Raw genomic sequence first — 22,906 nt, forward strand, 5'->3', positions numbered from 1 at the left:
GTCCTGACATATACTAAGTATTTTAAAATTATAAGTTTGTGAAACCATACTCTGTTTTGATCTTATATTACCCCTGGAAGCTTTCAATCCGATCCAGTGGAGCATGGAACAGAGCTCAGGTTTTGGCTTTTAACAGTTCATTTAGAAGTTGGTGTACTAGGAATTTTGTCTAGGTGTCAAAAGCACTCTAACCCCTGGGGGCTGGGGGATAGACCCTCAGTTTGGCTGTACTTGTTGTAAGAGGAGACTAAACAGCCACAGGGTAGATGGGGCTCGTCAGCCTGGGAAGGCAGCTCATCTGAGAGAAGGAAAACTCTGATCCCAAACCTCCACTGCCTTGTGGCTACATCCAGTTATGGAAAAGTCTTCAGGAGTCAACCTCGAGGCAAAATCCGGAGCCGGAGTCCCTGAGGCAGTTCATGGCTGAACACAGTCATGTTCTGGCAACTCCTGCGACGCCGCTGGAACCTACCGTATTGGCTTCTACCTTTCCATTGGACCATTTCAGCGACGTGGAGAGGGGGGATTTGCTGCATGGGTAACAGTCTATCCTCCATATCTACTTTACCCAGGCTTTGCACACTGGAGAGGACACTCTGTTCCAGAACCACCATTCAGGGCGTGATACCATAGTCTTCCGAGACTGAAGGATGCCAACAAGGCAAAAGCACTCTGCACAAACCAGAGAGCTGACCCACATCTGAGCAGAAAGGAAATGAAGTTAAAATAATTGACAGTCTTATCTTTGCACCTTGTGGTGAATCATCAGAAGGGCAAAATTATTGTGCCAGTCTTCTTTTCCTGAAATAAAAGAAAACAAAAGCTGCCCTAGAGGTGCATACTTCTCTAGAATATGGAGTCTTTACATGCACAAAACATCTGTGACAATTGCTATAGTTTCTAGGTAACCAACTGTTTTATGTCTACAGCCTTGAAAACGTAAGTCATAGTTCATCTAATAACACAGGCCAACACATATTTTGCTTCCTTAAATGTTACACCAATTCCTGGGTATATTTGGGGTGCCGATTCCAAAAATGGCATCCATTTTGCCCTATCGCGTCTAGTTTTGGAGACACAGCATAGCCACTTTAGTGAATGGTTCAAGCAGCTTCCTCATGAGGAAGCCTACACCATGGCTTCCTCATGAGGAAGCTGCTTGAACCATTCACTAATGAGGCTATACTATATCTCCAAAACTAGATGTGATAGGGCAAAATGGATGCCATTTTTGGAATCAGCACCCCAAATTCATATCAAACCACCATAAAGTTTGGGAAAAACTTTTCTGACCCTCAATTTTGTAGGCCTGTGTATTTGTTCCTGCAGTTATATATATAGGATTTTTATCCTGTCCCACACCAAAGGGGACTCAAGGCGGTTAACTATCTCAACATAGAACGATATATATTTAAAACATTAAAACACCCAGGATCACCACAATTAAAATACGTTATTAAAAAAAGCACCAGCTTCCAGCGTCAGTTAAAAAGCTTCATAAGTAAGAAGGTCTTGAGGCCCCACTGAATGGTCTCCAGAGTGGGAACTGTTCTTAATTCCAGGGCAAGGGAATTCCATCAATGGGGCACCACCACCACCACCGAGAAGGCCCTATTCCTAGCTGTGACCCCCGTCACCTGGTGGCAGCACAGTCAGAAGGGTCCCCTCAGATTATAAAGCTTGTGCATTTGAGTTCCAATGGGTGATAGGCTTACAACTTCTGATGTAACAACCAACATGTTATCCAGCAAGTGTCCAATATCAGAACTGATTGCCTTGTTTAACCAAGTACATAACAGGCAAATCACATACAGCATTGATTTTATTCTTCGCTGATCTGAGACTGCAATTTTGATTTGATTTGATCATATACATGCACATACCCCATAGCTTAGGACCACAGCAGCAGGGGTAGAGGGCATTAACCCACCTCTCCCATACACATCATGGTCCTGATCCAGAGGTAGGAACATGTGCTTTTTAAGAAGGAAAAAAGTATTCATTTCTTCTTTAGTCCTTAGCTGGTGCTTGAGGAGCAGGTTGTCCTCTCAACCAATACGCTGCTGTAGATGCTGCTGAGAACTGTGTGACATTCATGACATGCTTCCACTCTTTGCAATTGTTGGTGACATATCTAGCCTCATTGATATAGCTGGTTCCGTAGTATTCCTTTGCTGCTAATGGGAACTTTATTTGAAACCATAAAATACAGTCATATCCTTTTAAAAACCCTAGTTGCAAAAAAAATAAAAGCAGGAGCATGTGAAATTGTTGAGTGGTAAAAGTATTCAAATGAGAAAATGGCAAAGACTGCAATCCTAACCACACTTTCCTGAGAGTAAGCCCCATTGAACAAACTAGGACTTACTTCTGAGTAGACCTGGTTAGGCTTGTGCCCTTAGTGTCTTAAGTGAAAAGTCACTTTGGCTGCAATGCTAACCTCACTTTCCTTGGAGTAAGTCTCATTAAACACAATAGGACTTACTTCTGAATATACCTGGTTAGGACTGTGCCCTTGGAATCCGAGATTTGGACCCTAGAGAGAAGGTTAGCAATTTGTGAGCCACCTGGATTGTAAAAGGACAAGGGGGACAAAACAGAAATGTGAAGGAGATCAGAGGGGCAGAGCAGAGGCTAGCACATTACGGGGTAAGGGGGGCAGTATTTGCTTGCTGCTTCAGGCACCAGGAAGTCTTGGACCGCCCTGTGCTTTTGGGACATCTCTGTATGTTTGCATTTTTGCCTGCCTGGATTTTGTTCTCATAAACTGAGAGTACTTGTGCACACAATATCTGATGCAGTGTGATCAAAAGAGTTTAATCACAAGGGAAACTGTGCAGCAATTTCAATTCAATGAAGCTGTATTTCCATAGCAACCCCCCACTGCTAACTAGAATAGGAGTGCATTTTTATATTGCCACCAGTGGCCTTACTACAGTGTAAGAGCCCAGATCCCAATGATGAAAGTGCTAAAGTGTGACTGGTGAACAGGTAAGGCCTCTTGCAACAGCAGGGAAACAATTGCTATGCTGGCATTATTTGATTGCCTAAACTTTATGTAAATATTTCACATTCCTTCCCTCGGGCACCTCTTTTCCTAGTAACCATTAGATGTTTGGGTTTTGTGTATATTACGTACATTCACTTATTGTATCAAGGCCTCAGCCCTGTTCATTATTTAAATGGCGAGAGCCAGTTTGAGTCCATTAAGGAAACAAGGGAAGATGACTAATTAAGAGCAAGGCTGCTCCTGCTAATGAAGCCGATGTCTTATCTGCTAATCTGTTCACAATTCTTTCTTATCGCAGTGTGTGAAGTGGTCATACAGCTCCTTTGGAGCAAAGGGGTGGGGTGGTACAGATATGAAACTCGCAGCAATTTTTCACAAGGGTACAGGCAGATAAGGCTAATTACGTGGCACAGCAGTCTCAGTTCAGAGAAGAAGCAGGTTCTGGGAACTAACTGTACAGCAGTAAAAACAGTGGAGGGGGGCAGCAGTATGTGTTTGCAGCACCTGTTTTCCTATCTGGAACTAGCAAGTGAAAACATGCAAGAAGCCATCAGGGCCCCACAGTTTAAATGAAGCCAGTCCCCTGCTACTGTTGTACAAGAGGAGCCACATACAGGGCTGGGCCATCCAGGAGGCCAACTGAAGCAATTGCCTCAGGCAGCAGATTGGCAGGGGGTGCCCACTTTGGTTGGCCTGCTTGCCTCCACCAATTCTCCTCCTCCTTCCCACTTCCTGAATTGGAAAAGGAAGAGTGGGACAGCGCAGAAGTGCGGAGCAGCTGTGAGCTTGACTGTCAGAGTAGCAGATGTCTGTGCGTGTGTGTGCAGGGGCAACATTTGGCATGCTGCCTCAGGTGTCAGGAGATCTTGAACCAGCTCTGGCTCCATGAGAATGCTATGGGTGAAGGGGGGGAATCTGATGCAGAGGAAGCCTGTCCTCTTGAGGCCAACTTCCCTCTTTCCACCACCTTCCTTCTAATTGCAAGGGTCATTCCCCAGATAATGCAGCAACTGTTACCCTGCACATGCCCGATCTCGTCTGATCTTGGAAGCTAAGCAGGGTCAGGCCTGGTTAGTACTTGGATGGGAGACCACCTTGGAATACTGGGTGCTGTAGGCTTATACCATGATCTCGGAAGCTAAGCAGGGTCAGGCCTGGTTAGGACTTGGATGGGAGACCGCCTGGGAATACCAGCTTATACCATAGTCTTTCGAGACTGAAGGTTGCCAACCATTCCCCAGAGAGTGTATGAATGCAAATATGAGGTACAAGGCTAACACCTTGCATCAGTTTGATGGAAAATTGTTCAAGGCTTTTGGTTTTGCCCTGTGACGTTTATTTCTTTAAAACAGTGGTTCCCAGCCTGGGATATATGTATACCCAGGGTACGTGCCAGGACCTTTAGGGGTACACAAAACAGAATTGAGTAATGGCGGAAAAGGCAGGTCTGTATTAGAATGCCTTGCAGGAAGGCAGGCAGCTAGCTGGCTGCAGAAGCCCCACCAGCTGCTAGTTTTTTGTAATCAATTTGTGTATTATCAGATATGGATCAGTAGTTGAAAACATAAATTTGAAATAATAGCAACTATACAAATTACAAACATTTTACTACTAATATGCGGGGTACAAAGGGCTACCAAGGTGTACACAAGTGAAAAAAGGTTGGGAACCACTGCTTTAAAAGATTGCTCTTCTGTCATTCAGGGTTTAAGGCAGCATGTCACCATCAGGTTAACAAGACAGGAGTGGCAGCAGTTAAAAATTGAAAACCCTACATTTGGTAGATATTCTCTCCTCCCCCCCCCCCCATTTAGGCTCCAATTGAGTCTGCACCCTCACCCAACTGCCTGCTATAGGGAATGGTAGTGATTGTGTGGGTGCCTTGAGCCAAAGTCAAGTTTTTGAGGCTGTAAAGTCCCCTCCATTGTGACTTTCCTGTGTCATTTATGTGAAGATCCATCTGCGCATGAAGTAGTTTGTATGTTCCTTTGACCTGACAGCTTCCGATTTTCCCTCGGGGCACTCGTGTCACACACAGTCCTCTTCTCCAGACAAGAAGAATGACAAGGCACAGTACATTGTGTGCAGACTTTATTACCTTGAAATCTAATAATTAACAAGCAAGTTGGATGCTGGGAGCGAAGACAGCTTAGTCCTTATAAATCCGGTGAGTTTCAGGCTATGGTTCTATCAGAGATGTCTCTTGTTACAGCAGCACTGTGCAAGAAGAAAGTCCATGAGCCTCTCCATGAGAACAACTGGGGTGATCACCTCAGGTGGCAGACAGGCAGGGGTCATTCACTTTCTTCTGCCCACTCTGGATTTGAAAAGATCGAAAGGGGAAGAGGCAGTGTAGAGAAGTGTGGCTTTGACACTCTAGCCCAGCTGTTCTCAAATGTGCCAGAGCTGCAACCCAACTCAGCATCCAGCACTGCTGTTACGACCCACCATGGGCCTCAGGAATGCCTCCAAACAAAACTGGAAGTTCTGGTTTTGTGACTGCAAGAGACCTGGAAGTGACCAGGGGCCTGGTGAGACATGGGAATGGCCTCTGCAGGTGGGTCACAACCTGGAAGTGGCCTTCAATTGCACCATTTGGCTGCAATTTGGAGCCAGAGGCAAGGGTGAGTGCATCCACTAGGCCTTGGGCTGTGACCCTCCAAGTTGGTTGCAAACCAGTTTGAAAAGCATTGCTCTAGCCCAGTGGTTCTCAAACTCCCAGGGAGTTTGAGCCCCACAGTAAGTCCTTGTGGGGGCAGGGGGGAGGCAGCAACACAATCCCCAGGATCGTGTCGCTAAGGGGAATGCAGGGGCTTGGTTGGACTTACCAGAGCCTCCTGCAGCTTCCCAGGGATGCAGGGAGCCCTGCACAAACATTTGCAGGGCTCTCCAGGTCTTCAAAAGTGAAAGTGAAGCGATTGTGCTCCACTTCTGGTTTTGCAATGCCCCAGTTTGAAAAGTCCTGCTCTAGTCTATAAACTCTACTCTTCCACATTGCCTTTTCCATTTTGTTCGCTTCTCCCTTTTTCAAATCCAGGAGACAGGAACACAATGGCAGCAAAAAATACACAGCTGTGTTAACAGGCAGGGTGGCATTTGATGCACCGCCATCAGGTGCCATGCATTCAGTCTAGAAAAAAGGCGCCTGAGGGGGGACATGATTGAGACATACAAAATTATGCATGGGATGGATAAAGCGGATAGGGGGATGTTCTTTTCCCTCTCACACAACACCAGAATCAAGGGACATCTACTAAAATTGAGTGTTGGAAGTGTTAGGACCAACAAAATATTTCTTTACCCAGCATGTAATTAATCTGTGGAACTCCTTGCCACAGGATGTGGTGATGGCATCTGGCCTGGATGCCTCTAAAAGAGGATTGGACAAATTTCTGGAGGAAAAGTCCATCAAGGGTTATAAACCATGATGGGTATGTGCAACCTGATTTCAGAAGTAGGCTACCTCAGAATGCCAGATGCAAGGGAGGGCACCAGAATGCAGGTCTCCTGTTGTCTTGTGTGCTCCCTGAGGCATTTGGCGGGCCACTGTGAGATACTGGAAGGTGGATTAGATGGGCCTTTGGCCTGATCCAGTCGGGTTCTTAGGTGCTAAAAGGTTTTGGATGAGGGCTAAGATATTAGAAATAGTGGTGGGATGCACATAAGTTTGCTGTATTTAAAACATGGTGCATTACTGGCCCAAAAGTAGGATATAAGTATTTACAATTAAAACAAAACACAACCCATTTTGTTGACAATCCAGCCCTGTTGCTGAACTATACATATAATCCAAAAAACACCCACTCAACTTGCTACACGTTTTATTACATATTACAGTTGATTCCACAGTGTCAGTTCAGATATTGCACAACACCATCAAAATCACACAAGAGCAACTGCTATTTATGATTTTGTTTCTTTTCACAGAGGAGCAGGTATCAGACAAGTGGTATTTAGAGACATCTTCTCAAACAATCCACAGTACAGAATTTGTACTGTTTCATCCTGTTTGTATTGAAATGAAAAGGAAGTCGTTCCTCACCAGAAGATGGCTGCAGGGCTCATTCTTAAATACATTTTAAATATATTTACATCTATCATGTATTGTATGCCAACAAATCCTAATAAGAAACATAAGTTGATACAAAGTTGCTCCAGGCTTTTCAAATAGTTGAGAAAGTTTTCTAAAAGTGTCCTTGTCAAAAAGAGGCAATCCCAACTCAGTTGCCTCCAAAAGGCATCTTGTTCCATTCATTAGAGTTCAGATTTTGTCTATTTAAAAATATTGGCTATCAACCATCACAAAATCTACTCTGTAGACAATACGACAGTCTAACACTACTGTGTTAGCAACCCGCAATTTTAAAAACAGGAAGTACAGCAGCATTTAAAAATAAAAGAAACACCAAAGAAGGTAATTACCTATTGGATGAGTTCCTATACTATTGATGTGCTCCTAAATTATTTAGAACATAAGAACAGCCCCACTGGATCAGGCCATAGGCCCATCTAGTCCAGCTTCCTGTATCTCACAGCGGCCCACCAAATGCCCCAGGGAGCACACCAGATAACAAGAGACCTGCATCCTGGTGCCCTCACTTGCATCTGGCATTCTGATATAGCCCATTTCTAAAATCAGGAGGTTGCACATACACATCATGGCTTGTAACCCATAATGGATTTTTCCTCCAGAAACTTGTCCAATCCCCTTTTAAAGGCATCCAGGCCAGATGCCATCACCGCATCCTGTGGCAAGGAGTTCCACAGACCAACCACATTTCTCTCAAGAAGAGCTAGTTATATTGCAAGTTCTTTGGGAAAAGATTGAATTCCCAACATGGTGGCACTAGTGAGGCTATTACTGGGAGGCAGCCATTTCAAAGCTATACGTGAACTACATGTATACATATATTTATAGTGAAACTGGGCAGGTGTTGTGGGTTTGATCTGGCCCAAAAGAGGCTGTTCCATTTCATCACCACCACAACTTTTACTGTCAAAGTTACAGCATAACAAAACTTAGTATTCCTATTTTTGAAATACAGGTTGAGTATCCCTTAACTGGAATGTATGGGACCAGAAGTGTTCTGGATTTTGGAATATTTGTGAGTATATAAACATGAGATATCCTGGGGATGAGATCCAAGTTGAAACACGAAATTCATTTATATTTTTATACACATAGGCTGAATGTAATTTTATACAATGTTATAAATAATTGTGCATGAAACAGTTTGTGTACATTGAACCACTTCTTTTCTGTTATGAATGCATGCTGGCCAGTGCTCAAGGTCATGTTATGTCATGTTGGCACTCAAAAAAATTCTGGATATCACAGCATTCTGGTTTGGGGAAGTCTGACTAAGGGGTAATCAACCTGTACTACTACAAATTGCCATATTCACAATAATTATTGTTTAACAGCAGATGTCAAGAACCATACTGTACTATGCAAATAGGGTAATGTTTAATTCTTGAAATATCTGGACTGCTAAACATGTTTACTATTTTTGAATAGGATCTTCCTTTAACCAGTGTTCTCTCTATTTGGCGTGGGAGCTGCTTGTAATAGGCTCAGGCCATGCATGGCGCTTGTTAACATTTGAAGTTACCCACAATCACATGGGTAGAGATGATAATGCAAGCTCTTCCCACACAGCTAGCGGCCTTTAGATAGTACTGCCAAGGAGACAAAACCCATTGAGAGTAACAAAGTCCAGCATACCAAGAGATCTCATGGACAAGTACCTCCTATGTAGCTGCTAAAATGCTTAAACACCATCTTTGGTGACATTATGGTATTCTTGACTTTTAGTTTTATTCAGCTACCCTTTGTAAAACCCATTACCTCATTAGAAAATCATTTTGAAAAAGGCAGTTTTTCAAAGGCAGTCAAAATCTCCATATGAAACAGGTCATGCCTGCTCATGAGGTGGGGTAAAGCAGCCATCTTGGGTGGTGGACCAATGGAGTGGCCCACATGCCTGTCTGCTAAGAAAAGGGAGGAGCAGAGTAGCGATTGCCTAGACAGGACCCCAGTCTACTCCTTCCACTTCCTTTCTCTGGTCCCATCCTGCTGCACCCTGAGCTGTGGGAGCATAGTGTGTTGTTACAGTATGCTTCAAGCACTGGGGAGGATGACAACACACTGCTGCCTCAGTCAGGGACCAGGCCTAAGTCAAGCCTGCACGAAAGCTTTTAATCTTCACCAGTTGAGGAGCTGTTCTCTTAATAGGAGAGATCTTATTCACTCTCATAGTCCTATTGAGCGAAGCCATACTAACACAGGCAACAAGTGAGTCAGTTCCCCGTTCTGCCCACCTCCATCTTAGCAAAAAATTTCCCATGTCCAAGTTTTCTTCACTCTACCTTCAGTTAAACTATTGTTCATAACTGACACTGTGCTATAATTTGACATTTTAAAAAATCCTTCATAGTTTTCTTCCACTGCAGCATAAATTACATACTATAAACCGCTTTATCATTTTACAAGTCAGGAGAATGACATAAAAGCATGCAGAAATTTTGGAGGAACCCAACAGCTACTTAAGATCATATTTGTTTTCTGCAAAAGTCTGATTTTTTCCCCCTTAACACCACATTCCTTCTCCAACAGTAGAAGATCCTCAAAAATTCTGTGGCGTGAGCCAGATTAGAGCCTGCAGTGCCATAAATCTGGGGTTACTCCGGATCTGCATAGTTACATTTTAGATTTATGGCACTCGTTCAGGGAAGGCCTTCTGGACCTTCTCTTCAAGTCTCAATATAAAGAGCTGTCTGTATTTAGAAGTGTAAAAGGTGACGTGAGTTTCTTCTTAGTTGGGGAGCTTCCAGTCACAAGCGAAGGGAGGCAGAGCGTGCTGGCTGCTTTCTGCCTATTCTTCGTTCTCCAACTCAAAAAAGATAGCTTAGGAGTCACTTTCTTAGCCGTATCCCTCTTGTCTTCTTCCATGGCCAAACAGATCAAAGAGTATGTTTTCTGCATTCCCACAGAGTACGTTGCACTTTTGTTGTGCTGTGAGGGGGGAGGAAGCATTGAAAAATAAAAATAAAAATCAGTCATCCATGATGGGTCACCAAATTCAGAAGGCAACAAAAGGGCATGCAGTGTGTGAATCATTTTCCGAGACAGACATCGCCATTCTTCTGCATTAATTATATTCCCTGTTGAATGGAGGCCACTTTAGACCACTGAGCACCAATAATTTCGCTTATTAGGTTGGAAGGAGCCTCACCGGGGGGGGGGGGGGGAGGAAAGCACACACACTCATGGGATTTGCCCAATCATATGTGTGCCTGAAAAGCACCATGGTGAGGGTTAAGTCCCCAAATACAAGGCTAGAATGATCACTAGCAGCATCTTCAAAAAAATAAAAAAAATTTTTTTTAAGCCTGCACTACAATCTCGTTGGCGTGGAGACCAGGAGGAAACATCCCTCTGGTTCCTGGACCATCCATTACGCTATCAGCCCACAGTTCAATTCTGACAGTTTCCAGAAGCTTCCCTTCCCCTAATCTGAATCTTCATTATATATTCTTCTTATCCCTAAAAATGGCTGTTTTGCATAAGCAACTTCGGGAGTTCACTGCCTGTGTTGTGGTTAGGGCCACTGGCTTGGATGGCTTTTCAGGGGAGATTAGATACATTCATGGAGAATAAGTCTATCAGTGACTATTAGCTACGATAGCTTGATGGAATTTCATGTCTGGAGTCAGTATGCCAAACGATACCAGTTGCTGGGAGAAAAACAAATAGGGCAGCAGCTTGCTCCTTTCAAGTTGTGTTTATGGGCTTCCTGGAAGCATCTAGGATGCTGGGCTAAATGCACTGTTGGCCTAACCCAGCAGTGTTTTATATTCTTATGAAAGTTTAAGTTAAGCTTTAGAAAGGAGTACGGACTCAACACACAAGTGTCCTTGGATCACAGCCCCCATAACTCCCATCTTAAATTATTAAAAGATTTATGCCTGAAAAGGAAATGGCTGAAATTCATTGGGAAGAGAGTCATGTATACACCTTTAACTATCTGCTTCAAGCCAACAATGAAAGACTGTGGACTTTGGAAGTTCCAGACTTGTCAAAGATCCAGACTTGCCATCCATGACATCAGCATTTCCTACTTGTGACCACAAGAAACTGGTTATGCATTGACTTCAACTCTGGTAGTGAGCTGGAGTAGGATCACAGCCAAAACGTGAACTCTGAGCAAGGATATCTTAGAACTCAGCCACGAACGTGCTCAGGTGCCTCTTATCTTTAGACCCCCCTCCTCTGCCACAATATGGAGATAATATTACTCATCTATGCCATAAAGTTGTTTTAAAGAAAACTGAGATAATATGCAAGAAATGCTTTAAAATCTCAAAGGGCTACATAAATGCTAAGTATCCTTAATGAAACTAAAAGCCAACCCCTATCCAACTTTTCTAGCACTGATGCAGCTATGCCAATGTGGCGTGTGCTGCATCATGCAGTGGGGAGGGCAGTCATGGAGGGCTCCTTGAAGTAAAGGAACATTTGTACTCTTACCTTGGAGCTGCATTGGTGCTGGAAAGTTGGACAGGATTGGGCTTCAAGTGTAGCACAATGGTTAGCTAGTAATGGAGAGACTCATGCAAATCTCTACACAGTCATAAAGCTCACTGGGTAACTTTTGCCTTTTCTCAGTCTAGCCCAGTGGTTCTCACACATTTAGCACTGGGACCCACTTTTTAGAATGAGAATCTTTCAGGACCCACTGGAAGTGATGTCGTGACCAGAAGTGACATCACTGAGCAGGAAAATTTTTCAAAATCCTAGGCTGCAATCCTCCCCACATTTACCCAGGAGTAAGCCCCACTGACTATTGTTGTTAAAAGAATATACATAGCAGTTTGTTCAAAGTACAGGTCTCTCACATTTCCCCAAATGCAGTCACAGCCCATGGTAGCATCAAGTCTAATATATTAAAAATAAAATATTGAAGTGAATGGGGACCCACCTGAAATGGGCTTGTGACCCACCTAGTGGGTCCTGACCCACAGTTTGAGAAACACTGGTCTAGCCTATCCCTTGTCTTATCCTACTGCGAGGATAAGGTTGAGGTTGGAGGAAAGAGGGAGACCAGATGCATTGCTCTGAGCTCTTTGGAAGAAAGATGGGATAAACAGAATTAAAACATTGTTCAGATTTGATGGCAACAGATATAAGTTCCTACCATAGAAGCTGTTGTATCCTGGCAGCTGATCACCTGAATCTCAATCTCCTCCTGTTCTCTCAAGCTTCTGAATTTTTCCAAAACCTCACTTGCTCCCAGCCATTTGCAATCCACGTCTCTGACAGAAACCACATGGTCTCCTTCTTTCAGGCCTGCCATCTGTAAAATAGGGTGTGCTTTAATGTCATCTGGAATTATGCTTTATGTATATCCCTCCAAAGCCATATGTGATAAGCTGAACTCTATCTAAACTATGATACAGGCAGCTTTCCGTAATGGCGGGTTCGGTACTAGCGTATTTGAATACCTGTGGGTTCTGAACCAATGGGGTGGGCCACCTGTAGCTCTCCGAACCTGACCAGAGCTGTGCTCCAGTTGGATTCGGAAGCCCTTCTGAGGGCCGAAAACCACAACGTTCTGGTTTTGGGCTGAAAACCAGAAGTTGTGGTTTTTGGCCTTGAGAAGGGCTTCTGGACCCTGAACAGAGCATAGCTCGGGGGTCCCCCAAGATCTGCAGATTCCAAGACCTGCAAATTTTGGTATCTGCAGAGGTTTGGTTCTGGGAATGGAACCCCTGTGGATAATGAGGGGTGCCCTGTGCTCACCATGTCTCTCACCATGAGAGACAGGGCTGGAGGTGAGTGGAAACAGAGCTTCAGGACTTTTCCTACAGTAGCAGCAATGACGTCAACAGAAGTGCTCAGTTGCTGCCTCTGAAATTTTCCCCAAAGGATCTTAGCCAAGAAGCAGCATCAGGCTCGGCAAACTGACAGGCCTGGGCTGAGAGACCGTGCGTAGTTACCAACAGCTGACAGATAGTATTTAGTTCATATTACATTACGATTATGATCCTGTACAAATGTAACTGTAAGTCCTACTGAACACAGGGGGACTTGCTTCCTAGTAAACAGACACAGGCTAGCACTGTAAGATACCTTTCCTATTTGTTCAAAACATGTTTTAATCCCATTCTGCAATGTTTACAGCTGGACCTTGGTATTTGTGGAGATCCATTCCCAGACCTCTCCTACCGTACAGATAACCATGGATAACCAATCCATGGGTCAGTCCAATATTATCTCCAGACATGATTGTAGATGTCTTCTGGTTGCATCTGGAGGTACTGGGCACTTCTGGTTTTTAGAAAAACTTGAAGTGCCTTTCCAACACCTCTGGAGGCATTTCTGAGGCCCACAAAGACTGCATACAGCCTCTGTGGGCCTCAGAAATCCTCCCAGACATGACCAGAGAACACCTCCAGTCATAACCAGAAGCTCAGGTCTGGCCTTCCACCATGAATTAAATTTGCAGGTTCTGAATCTGCAGATAAAGAAGATGGACCTGTATATGTTTTGTTTCAAAACTACTGCAGTCCACTCCAAGAGTTTGCATGAAATGAACTAGATCTTTAAGCAAAGTTGTGGCAGGGAAACACTCTAAAGAAATCTAAATTTAGATTTTTAAAAAAGATTATTGTGGCCTGGCTATAGTGGATTGTCACAAAGCACTCACTTTGCACTTTAAAATGTACCACTACATGACAGATGAAAGACCAACCTGATCAAAATCATGGGGATCCTTAAGTTGTATATGGTCCTATCTTCTTCTACAGGGAAGGGGGGGGGCTCACAGTTGAACAGTGACACACATTATTTGCAAAAAGACCCCGTTATGTCCAGGGAGGCTTAAAAGAACCCACCTTAAGCCAACAGGAGAAATGGGATTCTCTTGCAGTAATGATATTTTTATTTCAAATGCGATACGTCCAATGCTGCCATGTTACTTTTGTTAATACTTTTTTGCCACTGAAATTAATACGTTAGTTCTGTACAAGTGACAGCATCATAGCATATAGCTCTCAAGCAGAGCCCTGGCAAACGAAAGGAAGCAAATGACATGAGATCCTGACTTACTGCTGCAGGACTAGCTAGGTCAAGACAGTAAACATGTGCTGGTGGACCTCCTTTCAGGGAAAAGCCCAGACCTTCAGTTTCACAATGGAAACGGACAACGCGAGGAGGCGTCCACCTCTGCTTTGCAGAAAACATTGTCAGTGGGCCCTGAGAAAGACACAGCCGAAAGTTAAATGGTTATCTTGGCACTGTGCAAATGGTAAGCCTAATTGCAGAAAGTGTTATATAGGAAGTACATTTATGAATACTAACTGCAGGGTAGAACTCTCTCTCTCTCTCTCTCTCTCTCTCCCCCCCCCCTTGTCAGCTTACTAGAGGCAGGATACTGGAGTAGTTGAGCATTTGGCCTAATTCAGCAAGGATTTCTTATGTCCCTATGCAACCAATTCCCTATTTGAATTTACGTTCAAATAATGTAAATTATTTGAAAAGCCTCCCTTAATGAAAGATTAACACTTCAAGAAACCACTGGTTTGCTTTCAGGCAGCAGTTAACTGCAAAAAGGAATTTACACTCATTAACAACAAAGGCAAGTCAAAATTTAAACAAGCAACGGTTACTACATACCAGCCTCTCAAATAAGTCTTTTACTTTCACCTTGGAAAAGAGAGGACCAATCATTTCTATTTTATGGTCTGTCTTAGCTGTAGCAAAACAAAACAAAAAAGACAAGGTTAGAAAAACCTGACAAGCAAGATCACATGAATGACAGCTATGTCCCCAGACTACATTGGTTCAGTATTTTTTCCTCTTAATCCTACTTGGTTCTTGGGTATTCACTGAATCTGGAAGCAAGCAGACAACCAATTTAAGAGTAGTGTCATCAGCCATTGAAGCCCTGAATGGACCAACAAGACTTCCTCTCCTATGAGCCCACTCAGGAATTTTCATTTCAATAAGCATTTGGCTTTTGAGCTTTAAGCCATGGTGTTTGAATACTTGTTAGTCATTCTCCTTTGAATTATTTTTTTCAAGCAGGGTTTCTTAAGATTACAGATCCCCAACAGATTTCCTACTATGTCCCCATACCTCTTCTGCCAGACTGTCAAAATCATCATCATCAAGTCCTATGTATTAAGTACCAGAATGACTTCATAAGATGTCCATAGCTTGGTTTTACTTTACATATGGATAGCTAGGAATAAAATGACTCAATTCATATTGATAAACAGTGCTAGTTAATAAATCTTCTAATCTTTTTTTAATTGTTAAGAGATAGAGTCCTATACCCCCATCATTTGGTTCTCATACCCCCAGTTAAGAATCCCTGTTTTAAAGGAAAATGACTTTCAAATACATATTGCCTGTAACCTAAAAGGTAAAGACGGGGAACACTAAAAAAAAAAGCTTACATACGTTTTACTACCTGGAGCTGGTATGGATCACACTAAGTAACTTTAGTGCTTAGAAACAATAATCCCCAAAAGTTCAAGCCATCATGGCTGCCAGTTCTACTCTTTTGTTAGGAGACCATGAAGGCTCCCAAGGAAGAAGAATCTTTGGGCATAAGCCCATCCTATAAGAGTCCTTCCACTGTGGAAAAGAACAAATTCCTTAACTGACTATGAGGAGTTCCTGCCCCTACTTGTAGCCAGAACAGCAATTTTCTTAGAAGGGGAAAGAGAATCAAATAGGATTAAGTGGGTGTGAAGTGCCGGATCCTCACACCTAGGGTTATAGGAAGCCAAACAAGTTTGGCTTGAAAGTTTATTTGAAGTTTATTTGAAAAGAAGAAGAAAAACCTCTAAACCATTCAAAGAGAGATAAACACCTATTTGGATGCCCAGACAACAAAGGGAATTCATTTGCCAGCTTAGTCTGGGATTCCCCTGAGCTTATACCCAAAGTTCTGAGCATTTTAGTGGCATTTGAGTGGCTATTTAAAATAAAGCTTGTGCCACAAAAAAATGGAGACCTGGTTGACCACATACGATGTAGACTCTCCACAGAGAAATCTAAATCAGGGACTCAGGAGCCTGTACAAGCTCTTGCTCTTCACACAAGTTGTGAAGTTTTACTGATGGTACAGAGAGGAAGAGCTACACACACACAGATTTACCCACCCTCCCCTACAGGATATCACATTTCTTTGTATTTCTATCTTGTGAACAGATGCTGCAGTGTTTATTTGTTGGCTTTTCCTGTTTGTTTTTAATTACACACTTGTTTGTGGAACTTTTGAAACTGCATGAAAATTCCAAACAGATAGTTTTTGTTTTTTTTAAAAAAGAGAAATTCTTACGAAGGATGTCAGGAGCCTGCACCAAGCTCAAGAAGTCCTCTCCCCATTCCTGCTGCGGAAATTTGAGATGGGAGCGTTTATATGCGACAGACAGAATTTCCTGGAGGACCTCTATGTTGCGAAGCTTTTTGCACATGCTGCAAACCCGCAGAGCTTCTTCATGACAAGTGAGAGCCCTCTGCAAGTGCAATTTCCCTGGAGAAGCCAAAAACACAAGTCCATAAACAGAATACTGCCTTGATATTTCTCCACCCTCATCCCCCACTCCCCAAAAAGGCTGGCCTTGTCACAACAGATCTTTGTCAAATATTTTATTTTCCAGGGAGAAACTGGCCAACACCCAATTCCTCAGTCCTAAGCAATTGGAAGGATATTCACACAAGGAGTTTCAAGGAGTCATTTACAGAGCACTAGGATTGTTCCAGTGGGGGCAACAGGACTTGTTGTTCTAATCTAATCTAAGAGTTTGATTTACTAGCTGTGATCCAGCAAATCCATCCTGAGCACACAAGCCCAGATATGCTATAAGTAGCCATGGAAAAGGAAAGAACCAAAATGCCAGTCTAAAGTGCTGTCCTTCCCCAAGCAGAATAACTTGGGCACCAAGCAATCCAATTACTGCTATACGACACAGACAAGTCTCCCTGGTGAAAGCAACCTTACTGGTTTTGGGATGGTAGTTAGCAGATAGTTATGCTGAAACAGACTTGGATGAGTGAGATTTCCAGGAGCCCACTTGTTAGGGAATCTTGGTAATGTCTTGACTAAGCGACTCCTCAGAAGTTTGTCACATCATTCTGAGACTAAGGGTGCAATCCTAACCCCTTATGTCAGTGCTTTCCAGCGCTGACATAAGAGCAATGCAGCTCTGAGGTAAGGGAACAAACATTCCCTTACTTTGAGGAGGCCTCCATGAGTGACACCCAACTGCAGGATGCAGCACACGTCCCATTGGCACTGCTATGCCAGTGCTGGAAAGCACTTACATAAAGGGTTAGGATTGCGCTCTAAATAAAACAAGACAGACTTACCAGGACTCATTCATGGGCTGACCTAAGCAATGGTTGGGTCATATGTTTGAAAGCTCAGTTATTTGGCATGATGTCTGAATGGAGCCTGATGTCTCCATTCAATAGTTTGGCATGATGTCTGAATGGATTTGTCCTTACCTAGTTGTTTGCGCTGACCCTGTTCTCTTAAAACAGTTAAGGGCATCAGCCCTTCTGGCATGTGGTCGTACAGCTGGGAAAAGGCTTTCTCCTGTTGGTCTTCATCATCATTCTGGCGTACTAGAATATAAATAAAGGCAAATGAAAGATAAATACTTCTTTACTTTCATTTCCATCTGCATCAGATTCCTTCAGGAAGGGTGTGGCCTAAATGCCAACAGCATCTAAAACTTGTTTTTTTGGTAAATTGCTCTTTGTGTTAATTTGATTGTTCATAAGCTTAACTGTCAGATGTCTGCATGTGATCTCTCATTTTCTGAGGTCACTTTACTCCATGTATTAAACACACTTGTTCCTCTTCAAACCTGTTTACATATAGGGTACTAATCATAGCACATGTTTCTAACGTCTCATGTTTCTAAAGTCTCCATCCCTGTGCCAGTGTAGAAATGTAGCCAAAACAGGATCGCCCACAAAGGTGATGAAGGTATCTGAGTACTCCCTGAACTCAAGAAGTTTGAAATTTCAAAAGAGAGCCAAAGATGGCAAAAAACTCCAAGAATGCCTTGCTCCCAGGCTACTCAAAGGGTGCGAGAAACAGGGGGCATCCCTTGTGGGTGAAAAGGAAAAGTATAGTATTTTCAGTTTCAAGTATTTACTGGCAAAATGGCTAACTTGGTGAAGGGAAGGGAAACAGATTGGAGGCAGACATAAGAAAAAGGAAAAGGGGAAGATTTGGAACAGAAAGAGAAATATAAGGATAGCTGTTCAATACTGAAAACTCCAACTCATCTCCCGCAACCTACAATGTGATCAGGGCCGACACTTCCAGGGCTGAGACATGAATGCAAAATTCTTGGTGGAGGGGCATAAGGATCTGGACATTCTTTGGGTACCAGCTCAGCTTGGATGAGGGCCAAGTTTGGTTCAGAGTATGCTACTCTGAAGGAAGCCCCACTTAGTCTATTGAGGCTTATTCACAGGAAGATGTGCAGACTACAACATTTCGTTGTGAGAGCCTTCTTATTTTAACTACTTTTTTATCTTACCCTTTTAAAATTCACAGATCCTCATTTGTCCTCCTATGAGGTGGGCCAGCCACTTACTCAAAGCCAAACCCATTGAGCCTTATGGGCGCGCACAGGAGTTGAAACTGGGTCTCTGTAATCACTATGCCACCATCTTATGCGGTAGAAAGCTATGTAAAAACTGACATACAGCAAAAGTCCTTTCCAGAAGCTGAACACGTCATGCTGTAAATAGACAGAGCTGTTCAAAACAATTCTTACTCTGATGGTCGCTCAGAACAGTTGCAACGAAGTAATGAGCCAAAGCTTTGAAATGGTCTGATTTGACTTGGGCCAGTTTTGACCAAGAGTAAGGGATGTTCTCCTTGACCGGTGTCTGATTCATTGCAGTGTTTACAAGAGTGTAAGTTTCTCCAACCTAGAAAACAGAGCACAAGGTCCACAGATGAGGCATTTTGTCTAACATTATAAGTGCCCTGTCATTTTGGGGGTAATGACCACCTTTCATGAACAGTCAGTGGGTGTGTGTTGCGGAAGGAAGACAGTCGCCTGTCAAGGGTACAAATTAGTAAGGACTAAGGAGGAAAACACAATCCTGCATCATTTCTCCATGTACAGTCATGTTGTTATCATAGAAGGGTGAAATCCTGAGACTGTTAACCCACTCTTTTAAAAGGCTTAATGAGTCTTAATTCTTAAGAATTAAAGAAAAAAAGATACTAGTCCTCATCACTGCAGGAAATTTGGCTGAGAAACAAGTACAAGAGGAAGTTTGTGAGTACAATTAGCTGAGAAACAAGTATAAGAGGAAGAGGAATTCTCCTTGGGCAATGGGGTTTCCTGCTTCTGCATTCTGCTGCAGCTCCTTGTGCTCACCAAAGAACCAATCCTGAAGGTAAAGGTCCCCTCCAAATGGCACAAGAAGTGGAGGTGCAGCTGGGAATCGGTGAAAATTAGGTACTGACACTAGCAGAAATGCCATTTGTTTGCAGAAAAGGTCCTCTGAGGATCCTGCACATTGGTACTATAAAGGCAATGGATGGGAAAATATCAAGGAATCTAGGAAGGGGGCATTTCGCTACCCCAGTCCCATTTCTTGCTTCTTGTGTCATCTCGTCCCACCTCCTCAAACCTCCATATTTGAGGTTTCTGTGCTTCCTCATCACCACTCAAATTTCAAAACTTAAAAGTTTATCAGAAAGGGGTATAAATTTGCATCATCAGTACTAAATTAAAAATTCAGATTTTTAATGTATAAATTGGATTGTCTTTGATATGACTGCAAGCCTTTAATCCAATATATTAGGAGATATCAGTTTCACAGTACAGTGGAGGCTGCATAACTGATAGGCACATCTTTCAGTAGCCTTAATGAGGAGCAGCAAGGAGCAGCATTGATACCAGCAAGACCCGGGATCAGAGAAAAGTGGAGGAATTTGCACAAGCGCTTGAGGAATCTCTTCCAGGCCCGGCCGACGCAAACGCATCCAGCAGATGGGAACATTTCAAGAATACCGTTTACAACACCGCCTTGTCCATATTCGGCAAGAAGACCAACAAGGCGGCAGACTGGTTTGAAGCCCACTCTGAGGAGTTGACACCAGTCATTGAGGAAAAGAGGAGAGCTCAAGCAGCATACAAGGTCTGTCCCAGTGAGCGCAACCTGCAGGTCCTCCGAACTGCTCGCAGCAAAGTCCAACAGACTGCCAGGAGATGTGCTAACGACTACTGGCTCCAGCTCTGTTCCGAGATACAGATAGCAGCTGACACGGGCAACATCAAGGGGATGTATGATGGTATCAAGCAGGCCCTAGGTCCAACACAGAAGAAAATTGCCCCTCTGAAGTCTGCCACAGGCGAGGTCATCCAGGATCGGGCGCAGCAGATGGAACGCTGGGTGCAGCACTACTCTGAGCTATATTCCAGAGAAAATGTAGTCACCGAAGAAGCACTGAACAACATTGAGTGCCTGCCTGTGCTGGAAGAGCTTGACAGTGAACCAACCCTAGAAGAACTTCACGTGGCCCTGGACTCCCTTGCCTTTGGCAAGGCACCTGGAAAAGACAGCATCCCTGCTGAAGTCCTAAAATGCTGCAAAGAGATCATCGTCACTGAGCTGCATGAAATCCTCTGTCTCTGCTGGAGAGAAGGTGGAGTACCTCAAGACATGAGGGATGCAAACATCATCACGCTGTACAAGAACAAAGGTGACAGGGGTGACTGCAACAACTACCGCGGCATCTCTCTCCTTAGCGTTGTAGGAAAGCTGTTTGCCCGAGTTGTACTAAAGAGGCTCCAGGTACTTGCAGAGAGCGTCTATCCAGAATCGCAGTGTGGATTCCGAGCCAACAGGTCCACCACTGATATGGTATTCTCCCTTAGACAACTGCAGGAGAAATGCAGGGAACAACGACAGCCACTCTTTATAGCCTTCATAGATCTCACAAAGGCTTTCGACCTGGTCAGCAGAGACGGCCTCTTCAAGATTCTCCCCAAGATTGGATGTCCACCCAGGCTCCTCAGCATCATCAGATCCTTCCACAAGGACATGAAGGGCACTGTTGTCTTCGATGGCTCCACATCAGACCCTTTTGACATCCGAAGCGGAGTGAAGCAGGGCTGTGTTCTTGCACCAACCTTGTTTGGGATTTTCTTCGCTGTCCTGCTGAAGCAGGCCTTTGGAACTGCAACAGAAGGCATCTATCTCCGGACCAGATCAGACGGAAAGCTCTTCAACCTCTCCAGACTGAGAGCAAAATCCAAAGTCCAGCTGAAATGTCTGCGTGACTTCCTCTTTGCCGACGATGCAGCTGTCACTACCCACTCTGCCAAAGATCTCCAGCAGCTCATGGATCGTTTTAGCAAGGCCTGCCAAGATTTTGGACTGACAATCAGCCTGAAGAAAACACAGGTCATGGTTCAGGATGTGGACTCACCTCCCTGCATTACAATCTCTGAGCATGAACTGGAGGTTGTCCATGACTTTGTGTACCTTGGCTCAACGATCTCCGACACTCATTCTCTCGATGCCGAGCTAAACAGGCGCATCGGTAAAGCAGCTACCACGTTTTCCAGACTCACAAAGAGAGTCTGGTCCAACAAGAAGCTGACGGAACATACCAAGATCCAGGTCTACAGAGCTTGCGTCCTGAGTACACTTCTGTACTGCAGCGAGTCATGGACTCTTCGCCCACAACAGGAGAGGAAACTGAGCGCTTTCCACATGCGCTGCCTCCGACGCATCCTCGGCATCACCTGGCAGGACAAAGTTCCAAACAACACAGTCCTGGAACGTGCTGGAATCTCTAGCATGTATTCACTGCTGAAACAGAGACGCCTGCGTTGGCTTGGTCATGTCGTGAGAATGGATGATGGCCGGATCCCAAAGGATCTCCTCTATGGAGAACTCGTGCAAGGAAAGCGCCCTACAGGTAGACCACAGCTGCGATACAAGGACATCTGCAAGAGGGATCTGAAGGCCTTAGGGATGGACCTCAACAAGTGGGAAACCCTGGCCTCTGAGCGGCCCTCTTGGAGGCAGGCTGTGCAGCATGGCCTTTCCCAGTTTGAAGAGACACTTTGCCAACAGTCTGAGGCTAAGAGGCAAAGAAGGAAGGCCCATAGCCAGGGAGACAGACCAGGGACAGACTGCACTTGCTCCCGGTGTGGAAGGGATTGTCACTCCCGGATTGGCCTTTTCAGCCACACTAGACGCTGTGCCAGAACCACCTTTCAGAGTGCGATACCATAGTCTTTCGAGACTGAAGGTTGCCAATACAAAAAAAAAAATGAGGAGCAGGGTTATTAGCAGACAGCAGGCTTAACCAACAGTGCTTTGCTTTCGAGGAGCTAGATTAAAATCAGGATACAGGCAATGAGTGTAACAAAACAGGCCAGTGGAAGGGCTTTCAACTTGGCAAGACACGTTTGGCACATGGCCTCAAGTCATGTAGTGCCTTAAGTCATGCGTTCAGTGACCTTCAATCGCTGCTACTGACTGATCTTCTGGAAAGCTACTTTCTTTAGGTTTACTCATGGAATTTGGTGAAGAAATCCAGTTTTTCATGGATCCAACCAGATGTCCTTAAGCATACGACGGAGGTCAATTTACTTGTTTGTTTCATTCAGTAAATATTAGGCTCACACACACTGTGTGGTTAGGAGCCCCCCGTGGATTGGGGCCATAGCACTGAGGTGGGGAGGAAGCATTCGACTTACGTTGCCACCGTGGTCCTGATCAGCCCCTCTGCTGACACACAGCTGAGGGAGAAAGCTTCTTTTGATGCTAACAGGAGCATTTAATTCCAAAGCAAGAAGCAACTGAGGGTGGATATGTGGGATCCAAAT

The 22,906-nt window shown here is 44.2% G+C and overlaps 1 protein-coding gene and 1 pseudogene across 1 annotated transcript in view; one reads left to right on the plus strand and one right to left on the minus strand.

The window, feature by feature from the left end:
- Positions 1-4,009: 4,009 nt before the first annotated feature.
- On the plus strand, positions 4,010-4,129 carry LOC136660923 (5S ribosomal RNA; annotated as a pseudogene).
- Positions 4,130-6,753: 2,624 nt separating this feature from the next.
- Positions 6,754-22,906, minus strand: part of RHPN2 (rhophilin Rho GTPase binding protein 2) — a 49,711-nt gene continuing 33,558 nt past the window's right edge. The window contains exons 9-15 of the mRNA XM_066636931.1: positions 18,821-18,977; positions 17,532-17,651; positions 16,363-16,557; positions 14,688-14,764; positions 14,121-14,267; positions 12,208-12,366; positions 6,754-10,025 (exon numbers count right to left, since the gene is read on the minus strand). Coding sequence (XP_066493028.1) covers positions 9,771-10,025; positions 12,208-12,366; positions 14,121-14,267; positions 14,688-14,764; positions 16,363-16,557; positions 17,532-17,651; positions 18,821-18,977 — 1,110 coding nt within the window. The 3' untranslated portion in view covers positions 6,754-9,770. The remainder of the gene's footprint in view (positions 10,026-12,207; positions 12,367-14,120; positions 14,268-14,687; positions 14,765-16,362; positions 16,558-17,531; positions 17,652-18,820; positions 18,978-22,906) is intronic.

The sequence above is a fragment of the Tiliqua scincoides genome, chromosome 9 (genome assembly GCF_035046505.1).
Source record: "Tiliqua scincoides isolate rTilSci1 chromosome 9, rTilSci1.hap2, whole genome shotgun sequence".
Taxonomy (NCBI): Eukaryota; Metazoa; Chordata; class Lepidosauria; order Squamata; family Scincidae; genus Tiliqua; species Tiliqua scincoides.